The 25,009-nt window shown below is 59.3% G+C and overlaps 1 protein-coding gene across 1 annotated transcript in view; it reads left to right on the top strand.

Moving 5' to 3' along the window:
- The first annotated feature begins 2,127 nt into the window (after positions 1–2,127).
- The window catches only part of LPCAT1 (lysophosphatidylcholine acyltransferase 1), a 41,500-nt gene continuing 18,618 nt past the window's right edge, over positions 2,128–25,009 (top strand). The window contains exons 1-2 of the mRNA XM_061189104.1: positions 2,128–2,377; positions 19,674–19,816. Coding sequence (XP_061045087.1) covers positions 2,243–2,377; positions 19,674–19,816 — 278 coding nt within the window. The 5' untranslated portion in view covers positions 2,128–2,242. The remainder of the gene's footprint in view (positions 2,378–19,673; positions 19,817–25,009) is intronic.

Below are 25,009 nucleotides of genomic sequence, written 5' to 3'. Positions count from 1 at the left end.
GGGTAGCTGCCCTCCTTTCCAGCTGTAGCAGAGAGGGCTCCCCAGCCCGTCCCAGCCCGTCCTGTCCCTTCCCCTGATCCGGGATCCTTCAGGACTGAGATGGGGCCACAATGGGGGTTTCAACGTCCCCTGTAGGGCTGGCTTTTTGCCTCCTGCCCCCAGCCCTTCCCCAAAGAGACAGACCTGGATCCGAACCCCTCCCCTCCCCAGGCCTCCGCTTCCCTCCTGCTCCTCCATCACCCAGCTTGCCCCACGGCCCACTGCAGGCCGGTCTCCACCGTTGGCTACTGCTACTGAGTGCCCATCCCAGTTCTATCCTGGTCGGTCCTCCTGGGGGGGGCGACTCCAGAGAATCACACCTCTCTCCCCGGCCCCGCTCTCCTGGCTGTCTTCTGCCCTCCTCGGCCACTCGGGGCCCACCAGGCTTCTGCTTGTTGTCAATGAGTGGAGCATCCCTCCCTCACCCCTTTCCCCTCACACTGCCCAGCCCTCCGCACCGTCCCACCAGCTCTCCCAGACGTCAGAGCAACTGACCACCGAATGTCCAGGAGGTCAGCAGAGGGCCAATGGCTTCAGAGGCAAAGGAAATGGAGCCCACCAGTGTCCACCAGCAAACAAGGTCCATCATGACCCCCGGAGCTTTCGTGTGGTCACAGCATGGTGGACAAGGCAGGCACTGCTCGAGTTGCCTTTTACAGATGTGACAACAGAGGTTCTGAGGAGTGGTCACTTGCCCAGGTCGAGCATGAGGCTTTGAAGAAGTTTGGACCCAGCCTTGCACTTTCCCTTCTGTATTAACAATGCATGCAGGATGCTGGAGACGTCAGGGGGGACCACCGGCCTCCCTTTTGGCCCTCCTTCCCCCAACGACTCTCTCTCTCCATCAAAACACAGAAGGCCCCTCAGCATGGCAAGGCTTCACCACGTGATCCGTGAGGGTATTGGCTGGGTTATCAGAGGGCAGATCACTCCCTGACGTGCTGCCCAGGAGAACACAGATGCCCCAAGAGCCCAGGGCTTTGGAGAAGGTCAGCCGGGCAGCCGCAGAGCAATGCGGGAAGAGCTGGGGCTCCTTCCCAAGGTTTCGGGCGTCCTTCCTCACCCACCACCACTGCCTGGTCCTGCTCTTCTTCACCTGCCTGTCGGGGCCACAAGGAGAGACATGCGGAAATGTAGCTGTTCTTGACACGAAAGGTTTGCGGTGACTTTTTGAAATTTATAGACTTGGAACAGGGAGTTATTTTGCATTTGCCCTAGTTAGTACTGTGCCACAAATTAGGGATCGCCCGTGTACCCCCTTCACCCAAAAGAGTAATTCCAAGAACTAGAGTCCTTAGGGAATGAGAAAGATTCATCACCCCCTTCTCAAACCACTGGGTCCCTGGACCCTGTGGTCTGAGTGGACCCCGTGCGTCTGGGATGAGGCCTGCCCTCAGGGGCTCCTGGTGCAGCCCACAGCCAGGGCTGGCAGGACCAAGGAGCAGCGCAGCGTAGCCCATCTGAGGAGGACAGGTGAGGAGGAAGAAAAGTCAAGGGAGCTGGGTCTGGGACGGGGACCCAGTGGAACCTCTCACACGTGCTCCAGGCCAGGCGCTGCTCAATAGCGTCCCTCGGGATTTGGGCAGCTGGGGCTGCCTCCCGCGGGGACTGCTCTGGGGCTCTGCACCCACAGCCCGGGGTAGCGCGTGCCCGCCCCATCTCCACGTCGCTGCACTCCTTCCGCTCCACAGGCCGCGCCCCGGGTCGGCGCCCTGAGCGGCGTAAGGGGGGAACGTGGCGGGCCGCGCCGCGCTGGGGACTCGAGCTCCCCTTCTCCGGGACCAGGCCCGGCTCGTGAGTCCCTGTGGTCAGGCCACCGCGAGAGGCTCTCCGCCAGGGCCTCGGCGCCCCTCGGGACCCGCGCCCAACGGCTCCGGCCGGCACACCCGGGAGCAGCGCGCGGAGCCCTGGCCCGCCTGCGCGCGCTGGGGCGGTCTCTCCGGGCCCGCGGGGGGCGGGGCGAACAAGCACGCCCCGCCCCGCCCCGCCCCGCCCACCCCGCCGGCGCCCCCCGCCCGCCCCGCCCCGCCCACGTCATACAGCCTCCCCTCCCGCGCCTGCGCGGCCGCGCGCCTGGCCCGCTCCAGACGCCGCGCATCCTCTGCCCGCGCCCGGCGCCCCGCGCCCAGCTCTGCGTCCAGCTCCGCGACCCGCTCCTCGCCCGGCCCGGCGCCCCGCTCCCCTCGCCGCGGGCGGCGCGGCCATGAGGCTGCGGGGACGCGATCCCCGAGCCGCCCCCGCCTCCAGCGCGGGGGCCGGCGACGCTCGGCGGCTGGCGCCCCCGGGGCGGAACCCTTTCGTGCACGAGCTGCGTCTCAGCGCCCTGCAGAAGGCCCAGGTGGGTGTCCGTCGTGTGCCCAGCCCGCCTCGGGCCCGGGGCCGCGCCGAGGGTCGGGGATGCGCGGCCGGAGGGGGCCGGGAAGGGGACCTTGGGCGCGGCCCAGCCCCGCGGCGCCCCGGGGCCCGCGATCGCCACACTTCCCTGCGACCCGCAGCCTGCATCCCCCGCCGTCCTCACCCCATCCCCGGTTCCCGTCACCCTGGTTCCCACCGCCAGTGCCCTAAACCTGGGTCCGCATCCTCTTTCCCCAGGTCCCCGCTCCCGGCTCCATCCCCCTTTCCCTGATCCCTGAACCCCGCAGCCCTTTGCCCTGGCCCCTGCACCCCGATCTCGTACCCGCACCCCGGTCGGTCGGCGCCGCGCGCTCTCCTGGTCCCGGCGTCCACTGCCGCCGCGTGCAGGCCCCGCGCGGTACCGGAGCGGCTCCCCCTGGATGTGACTTCATCACTTGATGCGCTTCGTGTGTGGGGACCTCTTTGGTCACTTGAGTCAGTGCCGGCGTCAGTGGGGTGCGGACTGTGGGCTCCCCTGGAGCTGCCGGCAGGAGGGTTCTGTGTCTGCGGGTTTCCACGTTGTTTATGGGGGACTCCCTTGGGGGTTAGTCTGCGGCCAGAATCGGTCGCGTCCAGCCTGGTCCAGCCTGGGGTACAGCGCGCAGGCGGCCTGCTTCTGGCACGTTTTATCTGTGGGGTGGTCTGGTCCTGGCTGAGGGACGGCGGCTGCAGGAAGCAGGGCGGCCCCTACACTTGTCCCCTGCCTTCACGTGGCTCCCGACCTGGAGGGATACTTCTCTGACCTGGTGGGATCTCTGAGCCGACCGTGAGCTGTGTCCACATTGCTCACAGGAGGGCCTTTCTTTGACTCCAAAACTATGCATAGAAGCAGGGAAGTTTCGGTCTTAAGGGGTTGTCTAGCTGGTGGGGAGTACACCTCCAACTGGGACAACACTTTTTGTGGGAAGATCGGAGTTCTTTAAATGTGTAAAGTAACTCATCTGAAATAATAAAGTGAAAAGTTCTTGAAGTCAGTCTAAAACTGTCATTTCCCCAGACGCCTGCCTTTTCTCTAACCGCCCCTTTGGTGGGTCCAGAGCTTGTCAGTGGGAGCAGAAACGGGCAGAAGACTGAGGGTGGTGGGGGGGACGGAGAGCGGCAGCCCCCCTGGGGCCACGGAAGGACAGGGCTGTCCCACCCCGCCCGCCGTGGTCCCCTGGTGCCTCCCTCCGCGTCCTCACTGGCTCACACGCCCCCTTGTCTCCTCCAGGTGGGGCTCAGGTGGCTTCCTCCCAGCTCCTGAGTGAGCCCCCGGTCGCTACCACACCCCCGCCCCCTGCTTCCAGGGTCTCCCTCCCGCTGCTTAGAACCCTCGGGAGGGGGTTCCCTGGGATGGAGCCCGGAGTCCTTCGGGGGGTTTCCAGTGCCCCCCAGGCCTGTCACCTTGGCTCCCGCTGCTGCAGAGCTGTCCTCTCCTGGCCCCTCTGCTCCTCCCTCAGGTCTGGGGTGAAATACCTCCGCCAGCAGGAAGCCCCCTGCGCCCGGGAGGGCCTCCTCTGTGTCTGTGTCCCTGTCACACTGGCAGCCCACCTTACTGCGGGCGCACGGGGCGGGGGGGTCAGGTCTGTCCTGCCCGGGACTGTGCTCACTGGCCCAGGGGATGGAGGGTCCACACGGAGAGCCAGCTGGCTGTTGAGGGAATGAACAAGCGAAGGGACAGATGTCAGAGCAGAGTCTGAAACCCTGGCCCCCCTCAGGTGGGGGTCACAGGGTCACAGGGGTGGGAATTGGAGGATCCCAGCTGTGGGCTGTTGTTGCCTCAGCATCTGGATGAGTTCAGAAAAAGAATAGGTGTGTGGGGAAAAAAAAAAAGAACAGGTGGGTGGCATGTTTTCACCTGCCTCCAAGGGAGGGATACTTTGTTTGTACCTTGTTGCAGTGTTTCAGAGGCTGGGTCAGAATAATCTTGGTGTATTTGTAACAAAGTCCTGTTTCTGCCCAGGGGTCTGAGGCCCCAGGTGTAGTCTGTACTCTCCAATTTCCAAGTCCCGGTCTGCAGAAGCATTTTGCTTTTTACCAACAATGTTCTGCAAAGCTTTCCCCCTTTACCATACTTTGTTATGGTAAAGTTTGAGCAGAGTGCACTGGCCTATCCAAGCAAAGAAAGCCCACCTCCCGACATCAATACATAAATGGATCCTGCAATGTTCGAGACACCCGGGGGCCGCTCAGAAGCTCACCTAAATTCTGAGTTGAGATAGAACAGTAAGTGTGCCTATATTTACCTGCTGGCATTTGCTGTAGGGGAGGGGCTGCCGCGTGTCTGGGGATTAATGACCAGTTGGCCCATCTGTCATTTAACTGCAGCTTTAGTGAGGAGCTTAAGCATCTCTTTGGACAGAAAACAACATGTTAAGATCTGAAAAACTATGAATAGTGGAATATCATATCATCACCCTGTGATTTGGAGTCAGGCGGTGGTTCGATGTCACCGGGTGTTTGGGTACTTCCCGCTGGAAGCCGCGGGTGTGAGCACATCCCCTCCAGCTCTGGTGCTTCCCCATTTCTGAACCCCCTGAACCAGTGTCACCGAGAGTTTACTTCCTGGAGAGCAGCCTGGTTTCCCAAACACCTTGGAACTGAGCCCTCGGAGGGAGAGACCCTGCGTGCATCCCTCCCCCCGGTCCAATCCTCAGAGAGGATCACAGGAGGGGTGACTCCAGGCACAGACCTGTTCGGCAGCCTGCGTGGAGTCTAATTACCCAGAAGTGGGCGATCTTTTTCTCCCAGTTCTGATCCAAATGCCCGAGTCTGGGGCTCTGTCTGGATGCCGAGTTAGGGGCAGCCGCTCCGGGGCAGGGAGCCCGCGCCCTGCACGCTCCCCAGCCACTCAAGGGAAGGCTGCTGTTCACAGCCATCGTGGCCCCAGTGCCCCGCCCCCACGTGTGCACACACCAGGCCCACCTGCACGCCCTCACCACCCTGACGTCTGGGTGCTCCACGCGGGAGACTCCACAGTGAGCAACTCTTCATCCGACCCCTGCCACGGCACCAGCGCTGTGCCTGGTGGCGGGGGGTCGCGGGGGGACGGGTGAATGGGGAGGTGGCCCGGCCTGAAGCCCGTGTTCTTGAGGGGCTGGCGATTATAGAAACTGGGAACGGGAGTTGGAGGCCTTCCAGGAGAGCGTGTGTCCTGTGGCAGCAGCAGCAGGCTGTGTCCCTGGGGACCTGGGAGGCCAAGGCCCCAGAGTCCCCTTCTGAGGGCTACTGAGGACCCGGGAGCACAGCCCTGGAAGGCAGGCAGGTGGAGGGTGGGGGGCCGCGTCCTCATGTCCAGGTGAGGAGGCCGAGGCCCGGGTCCTGTGCTGTCCCCGGACTCCAGGCAGCACGGGCTGGCCCAGAGCAGATGTCTGACCCGCCGCTTTCTCTTCCAGCTCACCGGGAGCCTCCTGTAATCTGATTCTAATTTTCTGGAAGGATGCGCATGTGAAACTTAGTTGTGGTTAACGTTGAGGCCTGAGACGGGGGATTCAAGGGTGCAGGATTCCACTTTTCATTTGTTGCGTTCTCCTATCCTGAAGTGAGACACACACACACAAGCACGTACACACAGTTTTCTCTTACACTCGCTTTAATTTCTTAGTGCTGAGCAAAGCACAGTCTTACTTCTCATTTTTAAAAAGCAGGCTTTTGTCCCTGAGAGTGGGCCCGGCCCGCCCCGTGCCCGCAGGCCCGGCGACCGTCTGAGGAGGTGCCCTGTGGGCTCCTGTACCCAGCGAGTCTCAGCACGGCCTCCAGGAGCCCCTGTCACGAAGCCGGGCCCTGCCCACCTGCCCCCGGGCTGTCACCCACACAGCCAGGACAAGGGCCACCAGGACAAGGGCCACCATCCCCAGCGGGCGGGGCCCGAGCCCCGTTCTCGCGGGTTCGCTGCAAGTTAGGGTTGGTGTTTCCGTGTCCCGTAAACCTTTAGTCTTGCTGTGAGCTATTCTGAAATGAGCCCAGAGGAAAGCATGTGTTTGGAAATACCCTGTGGAAATGCGGTAGCAGGTTTGTCCTAAAGCCCAAGTCACCGCTCGGCCGTCAGTGCAAGGTTTGCAGTAATTTGCTCATTCGCACGTTCCTTGGTGTTTTGACCACGTTCCAGCCTTGTGGGCTGGGGTGTAACCGTGGCTGAATGCCCTTCGTCACCGCGCACACGGCTGCCGGCCTCCGGGCCCCCCTTGGGCACAGCATCCTCGGTGGCGCTCCACGGGGGTCCTGAATGGGGGCCGAGCCGAGGCGCCTGGGACTGCGGCCTGTGTACCCCTGACTCGTGTTTCCATGTTAGACCCAGAGGAGTGAGTTATTTTCCCTAAAAAGTTAGTTGCCACTTAAGAGCTTTTTAAACTACATCTTTCACGCTTTTAACCTTTCAGTCCCCTAGGATGGGAACACAGAGCTGGGCCTCACCTTGCAGGGTCGTGCTCGGGGTCCTGAGGTCCGGAGGGGGAGGACGGGCCACCCGGCGGGCCCTGCTGCTCCTTGCCACCCGAGGAGCCCAGGAGCACAGAGCGACCTCAGTGCCCGAGGCAGCGGGGATGCCGATGGGCTGGACCCGGCACTGAACACCCGCCCCAAGGCGGGGGTCTTTTCTACCGGTTCTGTTCGCTAGCCCTGGAGGGGTAACAGCCGTCCCACGTACAGAGCGAGTGACAGAACCTCCTTTCGGTAGCAGCAGATCTCTGTCACCAGGAGGCAGGAGCCAGTGGTGGCTTTTGTGCGTGTGACTCATGATCTGCACACCCTCACTGGGTCTCTCCAGCTGGACCCCCGTCCCCCACCCTGGCTCCCTTCCTTCTGCTGGTTGCTGGCCTGCAACCACCCGGCACGGAGGGGTTGATGTGGGATGCGGAGCCCCTCCTCCCTCCCCTCCGAGTAGCCGGGGCCACTTCTGCTTCCAGTCTCCCCCCCAGTGCAGTGGTCTCCCGGCTGCCTGCCCTGGCCCCGCCCTCTCCTTCCATCACTGCCTCACCTGTACCTGGTCCTCAGGAGCCTCGGACCCGTCACCTCCCCGCTTCCCCAGGGTGCTCAGAGGAGTGACTGCCTGGCGGGGGGACGGGCTGCCCAGGCTCCTCTCCACTCCTGCTCCCCTGAGCAGCCCCAGGACCCAGTGCCGGGCCCAGCCCAGCCCACGACGTAACTGGCGGGCCAGGGGCTACCTGCAACCGGCGGGGGGGTGGACAGAGCTGGGGTGTTCTGGGGGGCTGCCTGCTGCTGGGGGAGGTACAGAATGTACCCGTGGGTCGCCTTGCAACTAGAGGGCACGTCCCAAAGCTGGGATTAGAGCCAGGATGTGGTTGGGGGGAACCCTTGCAGTTGGGGGTGGCGCCAGGGTGTTCCCTGGGGCTCCCCACAGCCGCGGGCCTGGAGGCAGAATTTTGGTGAGGGGCCTCCAGCCGTTGCGCTGGGGTTGAGCCGGGATGTCCTGGGGGTGCTCTCGGTACCTGAGCGGGGGGTGAGTAGGAGGTGCCCAGCTGGGGGGCTGCCTGCAGCTGGGAGCCCCAGAGAGCCCGAGGCTGCCGGGGAGGCTCCCACAGCAGAGGGACGAGGGCACTCTGGCCAGGGCCCTGCCGCTTCCTGCAGGTATTTGCTGAACAGGTGGAAGCAGCGGGGAAATGCTGCAGGTCTGGAATTTCGAGATTCTCTTCTTCAAACCCTGCAGTAAGGGCCCTGGAGACAAGGGATTTCCTTGAGCCACAAGCCAGGGTGGGTCTGACGTCTGGGCGGCTCTGAGCTGAGTGAGCAGGGGGCAGCGAGGGGCTGGGTCTGAGCCTCTCAGGCCCGTTCTGTGCAGGGTGTGTCCTTTGTCATCGGGGTTCTCACAGCATCCTCCATCCCTGCCTTGGGGACCGCCGCAGGCCCCCCTTCCCATGTGTCCTGCCCCTGTTGGCCACCCGCCAGGCGTGGTAGAATGCTCCCGGCTTCAGACAGTGAAAACATGAGAAGGTGTGCAGTTAGGAGCCGGCCGCGAGAGCCCCGAGGGCAGGGACCGCTGTGTCCTGCGACACAGCCAGGGGTTCATAGCCACCTGTGGTGAGCCAGCCAGTCGGCAGACATTACCTCTGGGCCCTGGCACTCACTCGGGTGGCACCCTCCGGCCCAGTGTGTTGTTGTCTGTGGACACAGAGATGCCCCGCCTCAGCTGCCCCCTCCTCCCCCCTCCCGTGTTTCTCAGCCCCTCGGGGAGACATTCTCGAGGACCAGGCTGCTGGTAGCGCTGGTGGGGTGGGCCCTGCACCCCGGTGCCTGAGCCTCGGCACCTTTGTGTGGGACTTGCAGCCTCCTGGGTCCGCTTCTGCAAGTGGGGAGCTCGGTGCCTTGGAAGCTCCCTTTCTGCAGACACAGAATTACCGGGTGTCCTAGCCCCACGGGGGAGGTGCCTGGGGAAGGAGGTCCGGTGGCGCTGAGTTCCTGAACCAGCACCTGTTTTGCGATCTGAGCCTCGTGCTGGTGGAATGTCCGGCCCAGAAGGCTTACACCTTCCAGCCTTTCTGCCTCTGCCCATCGTCCTTCCCACAGAAGGGCTCCAGCCTGGGGTTTGCTTTACTGTGAATTTCACAGCCGGAGGCTGCAGGTCGCAATCACAGGGACCCCGGGACGGAGCTCTGGTCTCCAGCAGAGGGGTCCTGAAAACCCGGAGGAGATGAGATTTCGTACAAAACTTGAGTGAGTCGGAGGAGGAATGCGGAGGGCCAGGGAGGGTGCAGGCAAGACCCAGAGGCCAGCCCGGCGGGCGCCGGCGGCCAGGAGCAGGGACGGGGCACCGGCTGTGGGCGCCCCCCACGTGTCCGCCCTGCCCGCCCACTGGCCCGCCCGCTCCTCCAGGCCCAGCCTCCGCTCGCATCCGTGGGAAGCTCTCCCCCTGCTCCCCCTGCACTTCCTTCCGTCTTTGCTCAAATCCCACCAGTTATCATTCTAGGGGCTTTCTCAACTGCCCTGGAGACCCGGAGTCCACGTGGCAGGCGGCTCCCGGTGTCCCAAGCGTCCTCCCCTGGCCTCCCGGGCAGGCTCCTCTGCCGTCTGCTGGAATGTACTGAGGCCTCCAGCCAGGCCTGAGTGCCCTGCCCGGCCTCCTTCAGGCCCCCAGTGCTGCGATCTCTGCTGCACTGCCCCCGAGGCCCCCGAACTGCCCCTCTGTGCTGACCGCTGACCCTGGGGCTGCCTTCCCACCTCCTTTGCCTGCGGACCATGGGCCCCACCACCCCCGGCTGCCCACGGTGTCTGGGCACCAGGGACCGGCATGCCCCAGCCCCGTGAAAGGCCAGTGTGAGTGCCGCGGCCAGACGCGGGCCGAGCCGGGCAGGATCAGCTGATGCGAAGGCTTTGACCTGCCCCCCTGAAGCCCTCGGACCCTGGCTGGGAGGAGGAAGGGCCAGTGTGTGGTTCTCCTTGCCGCCTGGGCTGCAGGGCGTCACGCTTAGGGTTCCCTCCGACCAAGCGGCTCTGATCTCTCAAAGAGCTGCACAGGTGTTCACTGTGGCCTCACAAGATCACCCTGTCAGCTGTGGTTGAAAATGGTGAATATGGTCATCTAGGAAAATCGCTCTGCGTTGGACTGTGGGACAGATTTGTAAACTCGGTGAATTACCGAAAGATACGCATTTTGCAGAAGGCTCCAGATGAGGCAACACGCGCTAAAATTTGAGTTGAAAGCTCTTGAATAGAGATCACCGGGATGGTGGGGAAGTTGGGCCTGCTTGAGAGTTTGAAAGAAAAAAATAGCTCTTTAGAAAAGCTATATTTAATTTTAGATTTGAGTGGGAGAGCTAGGAAGAAATAGCTTCTATACACAGTAAGCATGGGCTCTGGAAGGAGAGTTTTCCCAAGTGGAGGCACAGATTATCCTAAGAGACACACAGGTAGATGGAGAGCCTCAGAGGTGAGGCAGTGCAGGCCTGAGGTCAAGAAGACAGTCACACCTTCGCAAGAAAAAGACAAATGAGTCCAGTGTGAATCTGGGCACGGGTTTTATGTAGATGGGCAAATCCCCAAAAGAAGCCCAGGTACCCAATAAACACGAAGTGCTCAATAAGCACAGGACAGGACCTGTGCCCCCACTAGCCATCCCCCCTCGCTGTTGACCCCTCGGATCTCTGGCCACACTTCGTGTTCTGTCTGAGGGTAAAGAGAAGCCTTTTCTGGAGAGCAGCTGTGGGTGTGACAAGGTCCAGTGAACAGCCACGGTGCAGAATGCCAGCTTTTTCTGTTTCGCTTTTGCTTTCAAGTATTTTAACTATTCGAATTAGTTGTGAAAAGGACTGTTTATTTCCTATTTGAAGGCAGCCTATGATTTGGACCGGAAGGCATTTTATGTTTAATAAAGGTGTTTTGCTGATGGGGGCAAGCAGAGGGGATGCGTTTCCAGGTTGATTTGCTGGCTTTGCATCTCAAGCATCGGGTCCAGAGCTGGTCCTGGACCAGCTGTGACCTCCAAGGGCCTGGGGCTTCACTGTGCCAGCTTGTAGGACTCTGTGGCAATAACTGTGCTTTTTCTAAGAAAAATAAAGTTAGATGTGTCTTTTTCTCTCTCGCCGCTGCGTCCAGCACATGGAGTGTTCCCTCGAGGCTCTGCCTGCTTCCTGCCCGAGCGAGGCTTGCCCAGGGCATCAGGTGTCACCTTGGCAGTTTTAGCATCTTCTGTCTACTCTAAAGCGGGATTCTCAAGAACAGCTGGCTTTATAGTTTGTTTGTTTGTTTTAATACATGTAAGTAACAGCAAAAACAAGATTGATTTCCTGGGTGAGACTTTCCTGTGTTTCTCCCACGTGCCTTGGAGATCTTTCTGCAGAATTTGAGAGTCTCGTCTCTAACTTGCTCCGCGTGGAATAGCTTGGAGGTGACCAGGACCAGGCTCCCAGGAGAGCACAAGACCGGCCCCAGAACGCACCGCTCCCTCCCCTTCTGCCCCAGCTGTGCTTGTCTCCAGAGGTGGGCTCTGTGCCCCATCGGGACTGCAGCTGGCCTGTCTCTGGAGGCTCCTCCGGGTCGGGGCCGGGGCGCCTGTCTGACTCCCTCACTCCTCGCCCTCTGGCCCTCATCTGTGGCCGAGGGGTTAGAGGGTTCTGGAGCTGGCCCTGCAGCTTGGAGAAGGACCCCCGGGGAGGGAGGTACAGGCGAGGTGGAAGAAGGAGGCCAGTGTGTCCAGCAGCGCCCGCGGGGGAACCTGGGGTCGAAGGTGACTCTGCAGCCATGCAGAGCTCTGAGCCCCAGTCTGTTTTGGAGGCGGAGCCAGTAGGAGCGGGTAAGAAAGAGAGGTGGTGAGTGTGACTCCCAGGTGTGTGTCCGGGAGCAGGCGGGTGGGCGGGGCCAGCTTGGGTGTCGGTTTGGGGGCTGTTGCCAGTTTTCCCGTGATGCCTCTGGAGCCCTGGGCAGCTGGGACGTCAGTGTAGGGGCCTCGTCCCCATCAGGCCAGGGTCCAAGAACGTGAGGGTACTCACGGGAGGGAGGGGGTCCCAGGCCTGGGCTCCCCCCGCCCCCTCCGCCGCCAGGGCCGCCCCTTCTCGTCCAGGCTGCTCCTCGAAACTTGGCTTTGCTCCCACTGGCCGGCTGACCTTGGGAAGCCGCCCCGCCTCCTGGCCGGGCCTCAGTGTCCCCGCCCGTCTGAGCCCATGCACTGTGGGTGCGTTCTCTCTCTGGGGGGTGGCCTGCACCCTGCCTTCCCTGGAAAGATCATCGCTGACGCCCCCTCTGGCGGCCTGTGTGCTGGGCGGGTGGCCAGGCCCTGCCTGCCTGCATCCTGCACGGGGTGCCCACGCTGTTTGGGAGGGTGAACTGATCTGGGGGGAGTTGGCGGTCGTGCTCCTGGAGCTGCTCCCTTGCATCCTGTGAGCTGGTGAGCCGTCCCCATGGCTCCCTGCACCCGTGCCGGGTCTCCTGGCTGGGAGCCGTGTGGGGTCTCCTGGCTGGGAGCCGTGTGGGGTCTCCTGGCTGGGAGCTGTGTGGGGTCTCCTGGCCTCTGGCACTTCCTGCGGCCACCAGTCAGCCCCGCGCCTCTGTCCTGGGGTCCCATCCTCATGGGTCTGGGGAGACCCACAGGGCAGGACGCCTTTTGTCCTTCACACCTTGGATCTGGGCACCCTGGACGCTGGCTCCGTGCGCCCCCGGCCCCTGTGCTGGCAGTGCGTGTAGCACCCCCGTTAAGTCAGGCTTCACCTGCCCCTCAACCCCACCACCGTGAGTGATTGGCCTACTTTCTTTGTGCTCACCGAGGTCCGCCATCCTTGAAAACACTTCATTCCAGGTTGTGAAGTCATCTAATTGGCTTGCACAGGTCGGTCCCGTCTTGTTTCTTACCTTTCTTACCGACTGTCGCCCTGGGATGTGTCCTTTGTGTCCTGTGTAATTCATCGCTCCTCCCCTGGCTGGCCCCTGGCGTCTGTCACACAGGTGACCTTCAGCGCACCTGTCCCCCGGTGGCGCCCTGGGTGGCATCCCGCTCCGCTGCTACCAGCAGCACGCCCATGTGAGCAGCCCCCGGGGAGCTGGGCCTGGGCCTGCCAGCTGGCCAGGTGCCCATGCACAGCTCCCCACCCCTGACCCCGAGTTCCACCTGCAGCACAGAGGCTCCAGCACCGTCCTCACGGCCTGGGGACCAGCTCTGAGCTGTGGTTATTCCCAGAACCTCAGGAGCACGTGGACCCCGGCAGAACCAGCGGGCCCTGGGCTCTGCACTCAGTGTCCTTGTGAGCAGTGGTGCAGAGCTCTTGGCCACGTCACGTCAGGGGCCAATGCGTCTGATGGTCCACACCTGTTCTATCAGTTCACGGATCTTACCCACTGCCCGAGGATGGTTTGTGGTGACTGCGGTAGATCGAGCAGCCAGCGCGTGAGGGCAAAGTCAATTCCTTTTTTTTTTTTTTTAAGTCCTGCTAAGATTTTTTTTTTTTTAATTTATTTTATTTATATATTTTTGGCTGTGTTGGGTCTTCTTTGCTGTGTGCAGGCTTCCTCTAGTTGCGGCGAGCGGGGGATACTCTTCATTGTGGTGCGTGGGCTTCTCATTGCGGTGGCTTCTCTTGTTGCAGAGCGTGGGCTCTAGGCGTGTGGGCTTCAGTAGTTGTGGCACATGGGCTCAGTAGTTGTGGCGCACGGGCTTAGTTGCTCCGCAGCATGTGGGATCTTCTCGGACCAGGGCTCAAACCCGTGTCCACTGCATTGGCAGGCGGATTCTTAACCACTGCGCCACCAGGGAAATCCCTCCTTCTATTTCTATCAGCATGATTTTCAGGAACTTTCTGAGAAGAGGGATAATGGCCGAGGATGTGGGCTCAGCGCTGGGTTTGTGTGGCCAGCTGGCCCTGTGTGTGCTTGCTTATTACATTTTCTTTTATCATAGGAGGGAGTGAATTTCCCTCCAGCCTCCTGGTGAATGCGGTTCCTTTGGAATGGTGGGATTTCTTCCCGTGATGAAAGCACTGGCATTGGAAGGCGCCTTCGGGAGAGTCTTCCTGTGCCTGCCGGTCAACGTGCTGACGGTCCTGATGTGCTGGCGCCCAGCATCTGGAACGTCTGCTCTGCCTGTAACGCGGTCGCTGTGTTCTCCAAGCTGCTGGCACCGATTCCCTGGTGCCGTCCTGGCCGCACGTGTCGTGTCAGGGTCTCGCACGGCTGACTGAGGTCCTTCAGCAGGCGTGTGCTCGAGGGCACAGGCATCGCAGCGCCCTGGGGCCTGTCCTCCCTGGGCGAGGGCCTGTGTCTCTCTAGAGGTCTTGTCTCTTAAGTAACGCATTGTGTTTCCTCGTTGGTTGTGAAACATAAGGCACTTGGACCAACTTGCACGTGGGTGATGCCAACGGCCTGGGTGGCCTTGGCAGGGAGGAGGAGTGATTGCCAGGCTGGTCTGAGCCGGGCATTGGAACCTCAGGGGCTGCACCTGGAGAGTTCTGGACCCGTGGATCCGATGAATTCAGTGTGAACTGGAGACTGTTTTACATCCGAAACGAGAATTGTCACTTTCACAGTTCTTATCACAGGAAGTGTCAAAAATACAGCAAATGTTTTTGCTTAGTGAGCCGTAACAAAGCACCACAGAGGGGCCGGCTTAAACAACAGGAATTTATTCCTCCCAGTTCTCAAGGCTGGAAGCTGAGATCCGGTGTCACAGGGCTGGTTCCTCCTGAGGCCTCTCTCCCTGACGTGTAGACGGCCGTCTTCTCCGTGCCCTCATGTGGTCCTCCCTCTATGCATGTCTGTGTCCTGATCTCCTCTTCTTATGAGGACCCCGGTCGCATGGGATTAGGGCCCACCTTAATGACCTCATGTACCTTAATCACTTCTTTAAAGGATGGATCTCCAGAGACAGTCACATTTTGAGGTGCTGGGGGTTAGGACTCCAATACATGAATTTGGGGGACACGGTTCAGCCCCTAACACCAAAGCAGAGAAAACGTAACGAGCCGCCCCCTCTCCCCACCTCAGCAATCCCCCCTTTCAGCCCCTCTGGGCCCACTGACACCCCCTCTTCTCCCACCAGTGATTTGGAAGCAGAGCCCAGACTTCATCATTTCACCAGTAACAATCCTGTGGGTATCTGCATCTCAAGGACAAAGACGGCTGGCAGCTGCTGTGCAGGCCATTGTCACCCCAAAGGCACCGGCGGCTCCAGGGCAGGGGCAGGTTCTTGGCTACAACTGCGCCAGCCCACACACCCCCCCGCCCCCCCCCCCACCCCGGGCACACACTCTGATCAGAGGGTCCCCTTCCAGCTTGTCGTCTTGATTTTTTTCCTACGGTATATTTGGTGCATCTGTGTCTCCTGGTCTTCCTTTTGCCGACTGTGTGCTGGTTGTCCGTGTCTTCTGGAAGCTGGGGCTTGATCCAGAACTAGAGAGATCCCATTCCTGTCGGGCTGTTGTGTGGCCCCCTCACGCCCAGCCCGGCCCACCTGCTGGTCTGCGTCCGGGCAGGACCCTCTGTCACGCACACATGCCTGGATGGTGGGTTCTGGACGCCTGTGCGAGCCCTTCGTGGACGCCTCCACGGACACGCCCCCTCCACCCCTTGGCTGTCCCGAGGGACAGTCTCACAGGACAGGCAGCACGAAGCTTGACGTTGCCCCTAGGCCAGTGTCACGATCGGGAGATGGATTCGTAGGGTCGTCCAAAGGCAACCAGAGAGGCTGGGGCGCGTATGTGGCATGTATAAGTAGATGTGTGAGGGTGAGGGTGTGCGTGTACGTGGACGTGAGCGTGTGCCCGTGAGGCGTGCGGTGTGAGGTTCCCATCACGCGTGGACTCTTTCTGTCTGTGTTCCAGTCCTCCGTCTGCTTGGGGCCCTGGGTCCTTCGGGCGGGAAATGGTGCCCTGGGCCGGGATGGATCACCGCCTGGACCCACTCTGCTAGGGGCTTGTGGTGAAGTGTGCGGGGCGAGAGTGGGCAGCGCACTTTCAGATCCGGGTTAAGCTGGCTGCCCGGCGACACGAATGTGCAGAGGACACGCATGTCTGCGTCTGTGCCTGTAAACCCCTTTTTCATGGGACAGTTTCTCGTAGACAGCTTCTAATGAACTACTTCTTAATCGAAGTAGCTCAGCTGGGCACTCATTGCACGTCACCCTCAAGGATTGTGTTACAGGCCCTCGTGTGGCCCTCGAGAAGGGTGACCATACAGTTGACCTGGCACTTTTGAGGGTGACGGGCCCCTGATGATGGCCCAGGGCCGAAGCTGTGGGCAGCATCTCAGGAAACCGGTCCCCCCTGCCCCCCGTGGCCTCCCGAAGGGACCCGCCTCCTCCAAGCAATTTCCATGGCCCCCGCGTGCTTCCTGCCCGCCCCGACCCCGGCCCCAGCAGAGCCTGGGCGGGTCCATGGCTCAGGCCGCGATCCGTCGGCACCTGCCCATCTCGTCTGTGGGAGGCCTGCCTGTTTGCCGAGGGTCGAGGCTGTGTGGTCACTCACACGTCCTTTCCCCGCTGGCTGCAAAACTCAGACAGCAGGGCCGTCTCCCCGCCGCACACAGAGCGGGCACAGAGATGCGTCCTCCGAGAGGCAAATGTGGTCACGTGTTCTGTCCACGGGGAGCGGCCGGTGAGCCGGCTTGCGGGCGCCGTCCGCTCATCAGCCAGCAGTTTGAACGGTGGCACTTGCCGCGACTCCAGGGTCACCCCTTCAGGCCTCGTCATCACCCCAGTTGGTCCAGACAGGCTGGGGTGCTGCCTCCCCGGGGCCTCAGAAGCCCTGGGGAAACCGGGAGCTCTTTCTGGAACCCTGAGATCTGCTGTTCTCTTCCGTTACGTGCAGTAGCAGCCGTGCTGGCCGTGGAGTGTGGCTGCGCAGTCGGGGTGTGTCCGCGACCCATGAGTGCTCTGAGCGTGCCGGCCCCGGAGCTCCTATCCGGCGCTCTGCTGCCCGTTCATTCTGTCTCTGGCACAGGCACCGGCTTTCGGGTCCATTTATGGGGACACACCGCAAACTCTCCGGTGACCCAGCTGCCCTGCCACCTGGAGGGGCAGCGGCCACGGGTCATAGGATGAACGGGTACGCGGGGCTCCCAGCACAGGCGCCGGAGCCGGAGCCCTGGGCCGTCAAGGTGACAGGCAGCCCGAGAGGCAGGGCCCCGCCAGCGAGGAGGCAGGGCGTCTCCGCCCTCCCTCTGCAGCAAAGTTACAACAGCAAGGATGGAAAAGGATACGTTTTGAAATGAAGGAAAGGCTACATTTTAAAACTTGTGGGATTGGATTAAAGTACTTAGAGAAAGCTGCGTTCTCCATGTGCATTTGGGGGAAATAAGGTATTTCTGAAAATGTGCTCCAGGCTGTTCCCTCAAGAAGTTAGAAAGAACATTAGTGTACACTCAGAGTAGAAGAGAGAGGCCCCTGTAAGATACAAAATTAATGTGACCGAATAGGTCACAGCAGGGATAAGGAACAAATGCACAAGTGGTTCTGTAAACAGATTAGTGAAGGGGAGGACTGTCTATCGGCACAGGCTGACGAGTCTCAGAAGCACAAACGATATGAACAACGACGCCGTAGATCAGGGCAGGGTTGATGTAACTTCAGGGCAGCGGCTCCGCACGATTATCCTGAAAATGCACGACGGGGAATCGGGTGGGAGGAGAAGCCTGCTGAGGACGCCCAGAGATTTCCTCCCTGACAGAAACACTGAAATAACTCCAGAAAATAGGAAATCTAGATAAACAATGAAAAGCATTGGAACAGCCATCGGAAAGCTCCGTAGGAATTCCTCCAACGAGGTGGGCTGGTGTCTGGCGTGGTGACCGCAGGACCCGAGGACAGCGGTGCCCGAGGACGGCGGTGCGGGGGACGTGACCAGGCTCGCCTTCCAGACGCGTGCTGGCAAACAAACCTGGCGAGGCCTTAAGAGAGGTGGCTTCCCAGCGCTGGAACCGGGGTTGCGACACCAGAGAAGCCATGGCCGCTGTGGGTCACGTGGATAGGGTGACAGATGAGCACGTAATCATCCCACAGGGAAGACGTGTGGTGACATTCACCCCGTTCATGCTGACCTCGAAACGAGACGCTTAGGAAAGCCGGGGTGGGAGGCACGTTCCCGCCAGCACGTTCCTGCGCCGTCTGACCCCCTGGAGCAGACCCCCCCCCCCACCGTTTAAGGAAGCATTGTCACCAGTGGCAGCCACGACAGATCCGGGGTCACCGGCCCTGTCCCACCTTGTGCTGAAGCCAGAGGTTCAGCCAGGGGACCCCAGCCCTGAAGGCAGGGGGGGAGAGGCCGTTCAAAGTCAGCATCGTCACAGCACACGGAGATCTGGACCCACACCGGCCGCGGGCGGCACAGGCCACATGTGGCTGTGGGGCACCTAGAGTGTGGCGCGTGTGAATGAACTGTGCTGTGAGCACAGAACACACCGGATTCCCTGGGCGTGACGAGGACAGTGTGAACTGCCTTGTACGATGTACGTGCGGAAATGGTGGTGCTTTAGGCGTGTTGGGTTAGATAAGCTGCATGTTGAATTGATTTCATCACCTTTGTGGGGTTTATTTTGTTTTTTTGTTTTTTTTGTTTTTTTTAATTAATGTATTTATTTATTTATTTATGGCTGTGTTGGGTCTTTGTTTCTGTGCAAGGGCTTTCTCTAGTTGCAGCGAGCGGGGGCCACTCTTCATCGCGGTGCACGGGCCTCTCACTATTGCGGCCTCTCTTGTTGCGGAGCACAGGCTCCAGACGCGCAGGCTCAGTAATTGTGGCTCATGAGCCCAGTTGCTCCATGGCATGTGGGATCCCCCCAGACCAGGGCTCGAACCCGTGTCCCCTGCATTGGCAGGCAGATTCTCAACCACTGCGCCACCAGGGAAGCCCACCTTTGTGTTTTTAAACACAGCTGCTAGAAAATGTAAAATGGCACCAGTGACCTGCGTTGTATTCCTGTCGGGCAGCGCTGGCCCTGATGGAGACCCCAGAGAATCAGGGAATGGCCGGCATGCAGGCCTGCAGGTGGCAGAGACGGGCGCGGTGGGCGGTGGTGGTGAGCAGCTGGGACACGGTACCACGGACCTGGGTCTCTTCCCGTCTTTTCTGTCTCCTGTGCACCCAACCTACGTATTTCAAGTGTATTATCTTGCAAATAATCAAAAACTGCATCTGTTGGTTGTAAGGCTCCGTGAGTTTTGTTTTGTCATCCCTCCGCTCCCCTATTTTCTAATCGACCGCCTGAGATCAAGTTCATCGCAAAACACGCTGTTCCTGAATGTCCCCCACCCCCAGTGTGGAAGCAGACCATCACTTTGTACGTAGAAGTGCTGGTACCTCAGTCACAGCTGCCCGGCCACCGGGGCCCCTCCCTGACTCGGCCACTACTGAACCCGTGTGTCCCCCCTCGCCTGCAGGGCCTCCCCTCCCCATGGGGCCCTAGCCTGCCTTCCCCGCGTCCACCGGAGCAGAGCCGTGGCTTTGGATGCCCCCTCCCTCCCCGCTGGGCCCGCATCCCGTCTGGGACTTCCTGGGGGTGGAGAGTCCCTGAGTCCCCAGCTTCCTTGTGGTCCAGCCCTGCCAGCTCTGTGCCCGTGGCCCCGTGAAAGCATCCTTGTGTGCAGGGGCTGCTGGGGGCACTGAGGAGGGGGGCTCGGGGGCAGGGCTGCCTGCTGGGGGTGCTGGGAGTGGGCGGAGCGCCGTCGGCCAGGAGAGCACCCCGACCCCCAGGCGTCCCCCCGGTGGCTGTGGGAGGGACTGGGAAGGGACTGGGCCACAGCGTCCGCGGGAGGCTGGTGCCTGGGGCAGGGCAGGCCCGGTGGGAGGAGCCCAGAGGACAGTCCCCCGAGTGACCGTGCCCTGTCCCCCCAGGTCGCCGTCATGACGCTGACGCTCTTCCCCATCCGGCTGCTGGTTGCCGCCGTCATGATGCTGCTCGCCTGGCCCCTGGCGCTTGTGGCCTCGCTGGGATCCGCTGAGCGGGAACCAGAGCAACCCCTGGCCTTGTGGCGGAGGTGAGTGCACGTCTGTGGGGGCCCTGGGGGGTGTCGCAGGGCCCGCTCCCCCTGCCAGCATCCTGCCCTGAGGCTCCTTCCAGGGCTCCGCGAGCCGCGTGGCCGCTGTGTTGCGTCCTGAGCACCGGGGTCCCGCGCTTCCCCGTCCCCACCCCCGAGGCCGCGTGTCAGCCTGCTGCCGCTGGTGTGGTCTCTGCCTCGTTTAGGTGGACGTGTGAATCCGTCTTAAGTGAAGATCCAACAGGGGCCTCACAAAAGGACGTGAAATCACAGCATTTTCTTGTGTATTTAAACACCTAAAGCTGTTCCTTAGCTCACACTATATGCCGTTTCTAGTGAAGGGAAACGTTGAGCTATCGGAAGGGTTTTGGTGAGTATTTTCGGTGTGTTAGAAGATACCGTTCCTGTCGTAAAACCAAGCTGCTCACCACCTGTGTCTGCATCTCCGATCAATCCTAAGGGTGCTTGGACCGTTTATTCAGAACAGAAGTGTTCTTATTTTCGCGCAGGGGCGGTGGTCGGCAAAAGGGCCCACAGGCCAAACCCGGCTGTAGCCTGTTTTTGTGAATGAGGTTTTACTGGGACGCAGCCCTGCCCATTCATTTGTACACCGTCCAGGGCTGCTGTCCTGGAGGGCAGGGGTCGTTGTGGCCAAGGCCACAGGCCCACAAAGCCTAAACTACCTGCTGCCCGGCCCGCAAGGTTTATGGACCAGCTCAGGCCCCTCGTTTCTCTCCCAGTGTCTGAGCTGCTGGAATGTTGATGCCCTGAGAGGCTGTGGAAACTGGCACCCATCCTGGACCTTGGTTCCCCGCTGCCCATGTGCCGTGGTCAGAACAGCAGTTACATGCAGGGCAGAGACGGCCAGTTAAGGTTCAAGGGTTTTCTGAGCCGTTCATGAGCGTGGCGCCTGGGGACCCCTCGCCCTCCTCGTGGCAATATTTCACATCCTCAGACCATCCCCAGTTTCAAGTGAACCATGGTCTCTCCCCCTCGCTAGAAGCCAGAAGGTAGACGTGGCTGTCTCCGTGGGTGTGTCCCCAGCACGGAGCCTGGCCTGAAGGACAGGAAAGTCTCTCCCAAATGACTGAACGAATGAATGGGTCAGTGAATGACTGAATGAAAGAGTGAAGGAGTGAATAGAGAGCTGGGTTTTCTGATCTCTTTGGAAATCATGCTTTACCTTGAGGTTTTTAGGGTTTTTTAATGTTTTAACTGTAAAATATGAATTTGGTATCAAATATATAATCAAGCAAAATAAATCCAGACCAAACAGGAATCAGAATTTCAGTTTTCACTAGGTTGAGAACCCATAGCTAGAAAGCAGAGATTTTGTAGATTTTTACAAATTACGAATGATTTGATCAAAAGTGTCTTAATTCCCTGTTCCCCCTGCTTTGTTCTGGGGCTGGGCTCCCCGCCCTCCCCGCTGTCCTCTCCCACGAAGGAGGAGACCTCGCACAACCTCGGCGTCTGTCTTTTCAAAACAGGTGGCTCTGGGCTGTTTCCATTTCCCTGTTTTGACTCCATGTAGCTTTTCTTGTCTGCAGTAATGTACTTGGTCTCATCGGGTGATAAATGGGCCACAGCAAACTTTAGTTCCAACAGCCCACTCGCTTCACAGACGCACCATGTGTGTGTACGACATGCACACCTGATGTGCCCCTCGTGGGGAGATGTGGGGTTAAGGTTCACAGGAGCGCTGGGTGCTCAGGTACACAGAGACTGAGCATCGTTCTGAGTATATGTGTATATGTGCGTGTCTGCGTGTATATGTGTGTATGTATATGCGTGTGTGTTTGTGTACGGGTGAGTGTGTGCATAAGTGTGTATGCTCATATGTGTGTGTTTATATGTGTACTGGCATGTACCCCAGCTGCACATGCCGCCCACATTGAATTCCCACCCTCTGCAGCCCTCGGGGTCTCCACACAGCAGTGTTTCTCGGGAACTCGGTGCACAGCCCTGGGCTCCATGGAAACAAGAACAAACACCCGGCCCCAAGCTCCTCAAAGGAAACAGTGACAGAAGATCCTGAGTTTGGGACACGGGGAGTTAGGAGGAAACAAGTTTGAAATAACAGGACTCAGAGTAGAGGACATCACGTCATCAGCCAGGGCGGTGGGTTGGTTCACGCCAGGCACAGCTGTGCAGTTTTGAGCAGATTTTTGTTTGATCAGGGAGGATTTTTGCTGAATGTAAGTTAGTGTCAGTCAGACCTTCCTAAAATAAAATTTTGGGTTTTCAGTGAAGGGAGGAACGACACAATTTCGCATAAGACTCTGTGTTTCGAAACACAGAGTGTTGTAAAAACTATAGTATTTATCCCTTACAGGACCCAACCAGGCAGGGCAGGAGACACTGCTGGCCAGTCCTGCAGGCACTGGCCCTTGGCCGACTCAGGGTTCAGGAGGGTCAGCTCAGCCGTCACAACCGGGTACCACGGCGGGGCTCAGACAGCAGGATTCGTTTCTCACGGTTTTAGAGGCTGAAGTGGGAGGTCAGGGTCGGCAGCCGTGGCTCGTGGCGGGACCTCCGTCCACCTGCAGATGCCGCGTCCTTGCAGGCGAGACCCCTTCCTCTCCTGTAAGGACACCGGTCCCCTGGGTCAGAGTCCCACCCCAGGACCTCACTGGACCTTAGCTCCAGATACAGTCATGTTGAGGGTCAGGGCTTTAGCGTAGGAATGTGGGGGGACATGAGTCGGTCCATCGCAGAGGATGCCCTTTCCTGAGTGCCCCGTGTGGGGACGTCCATCCTTGGGTCATCTCCATGACGCCTCTGAGTCGCCACGTGTATGCTGGTGGCGTTTCTCACTTTTGTTGGAGTAACGCGAGTTGGCGGTTACAGCAAAGTGGTGGGGAAGAGTGGGTGGCCGAGGGCAGGCCTGCAATCCCTCCTCCCAGCCCCATGCAGACGCCCTCCGCACGTGTGTGTGGCTTTTCTGACGTTGCCTCTGTCACCCTGGGGAAGGAGCCATGAGCTCTGGGCCTGTCGGGGTCGGACCCCAACCGCGAGGGGCACCGGGCAGCCCGCGCATCTGCACACGTGGGGCCCCAGGGTGGGTGAAGGGGTGGTCCCCAGGGTGGTCAGCATCACCATGTGCTTCTCTCTCACACGGTTTCTCAAAGTCACCTGCACATCTGCCTGCTTTGTGAAGTAAAGTCTGAACTTTACTTCTTGTATTGTTTTTTCCATTTTACAGAATTTCCGATTTTATTTTGCCTGTTAACCAAGAGAATAATGAGCCCTGAGTGTAGCCTCAAAATTCTCCACCCCCAAAGTCCTGCGGCCGCTGCCTGGGATTGATTCTCCTCCCAGAGGGTCCGGGGCCCTGACCCCTGCGTGGCGCGTGTTTCTCTTTTGCTGTACTCTCAGGCATGATCTGCATTTCCTGGGCCTGTTTTCTTTGTCTTTGTTTTTTGTTCCAAGATTTTCTGGAGTATTGGGTTCTCAGAAGGAAGATGTGCAGGAGGAACTCATTCACATCTTGTGTCTGGAAATGTCTTTATTCTCTCCTCTGTGTTGGTGGGTAGTTTGACTGGGTATAGAATTGCAGGTTTCACGTCACGTGTCCCCAGAGCTTTGGAGATGCGCAGCTGACACCTGCAGCTTTGATGCTAGACACCCGTTTGTTCCTCTCTGGGAGGTTTTAAAGTCTTCTCTTTGTCGTTGGAAATTTGAAAAATTCTCAAAGGAAATAATATGAGTTTTCTTCATAAAATTCATTCTGCTCAGCACCTTGAGATGGTGCTGAAGATCTGGGTCTTTCTTCAACTCTGAGAAACTATTTTCTTTATGTCTTATAGTTCCGTCCTTTTCTTTTTCCTGCATGTTCTGGGAGGTCCCCTTCTCCACGTTTTTGAGCCTTTTTAGGGAACTGGTATTTCTGCATGAGACTTTTGATTTCCAAGAATATTTTCTTTTTCTTGTCCTCTGGACCTTTTCAGAGCACCCTGCTCTTCTGGCACTGTAATGTCCTGACACGTGTGGGTTTTTACACGTCTCTTCTGATGCCTGCCCTGTGGGTCTCCTCAGGGTCATACTCTTATCCATCATGTAGCTGGTTCTGCCCACACGTCCAAGTCTGAGGTGTCCACCTGTGTGATGAACGACAGATGGAGTCGGGGTGCAGGTCCCTGCCCTTGAGCATGTAGATCTGTCTCCCGATTCCCTTCCCCCGGAGAAGCTCTGGCATCTCTGGTGTCACTGGTGCCCTTGCCTTGGGGACCGCGGTGCTGGCCCTGCACTGGGCAGTGGCCGGGGCTCTTCTCTGAGGCCGGTACCCACACCCATAGGCATCTCTTCCCCACAGGCAGCTTGGGGACAGAATTCCTCCAAGACCTTAGAGAATTATCAGATTTGGTTTTTCCTGTCCCAGTACATCGCTGTCACTGTTTGACCTTTGGACCCGAGAGGTGGTGGGTGTGTCTCCGATGGAGGGGCTGAGATTTGACCCCCCTTTTCACCAGCTCTCCTCCTGGACCTGCCTTCCTGGGACCGGCTGCGCTCCCACTGCAGCCTCCCCCGCAGTCTCGTTTCTTTATCCTTGTGCATCAATCGACATCCATGGGCTTTTATTTTTGTAAATGACTTTATCGTGAAAAATAACATGCATGCAGAGAAGTGCATTTAAAAATGTGCAGTAGAACAAGCGACTGGAAGTGTGTGCTTTGTAGTCACCTAGCTCTAGACGCAGCGCCCAGCGTGGCCTCCGCGTTGCGTGGGTGACTGTGCAGGACCTGCCCGTGGTTAGAGGAGGTCGTTTCCAGGCGGCTCCTTGCAGGCGCGGTGCAGCTTCAGAGACCTGCTCAGATCTGTCGGGGCTCATCTTGGGAATTCTCTTGAGAGAGTTGTTAAGCCCCTTGGGAAATCAATCCAATAAGGATTTAGGCTCTTGTGCGTCTATGCAGTGATTTTTACCCAATTTGATCACCCACGTAGCACAGCAGCACAGCGAGACATGGGTCCTTCTGAAGATGGCCCTTCGCCCAGGGACTCAGGTGTGTGGTCTGTAGTCATTTGCCCGCCGGGCCATCACTCACCGTAGTTTCAGTGACATGAACAGTGATCTGGTTTGTCGTATCAGAGATTCCTGTGGAAGGGAATGTGCAGATTTAGATGCTTACGTTCTCATATGTTTAAAAAAGAATGAATATGAAGCAAATTCAGTTCATCTAGCCTGATTTTTAC

Source organism: Eubalaena glacialis, chromosome 4 (genome assembly GCF_028564815.1).
Source record: "Eubalaena glacialis isolate mEubGla1 chromosome 4, mEubGla1.1.hap2.+ XY, whole genome shotgun sequence".
Classification (NCBI taxonomy): domain Eukaryota; kingdom Metazoa; phylum Chordata; class Mammalia; order Artiodactyla; family Balaenidae; genus Eubalaena; species Eubalaena glacialis.
This window is presented reverse-complemented; position numbering and strand designations above follow the sequence as displayed.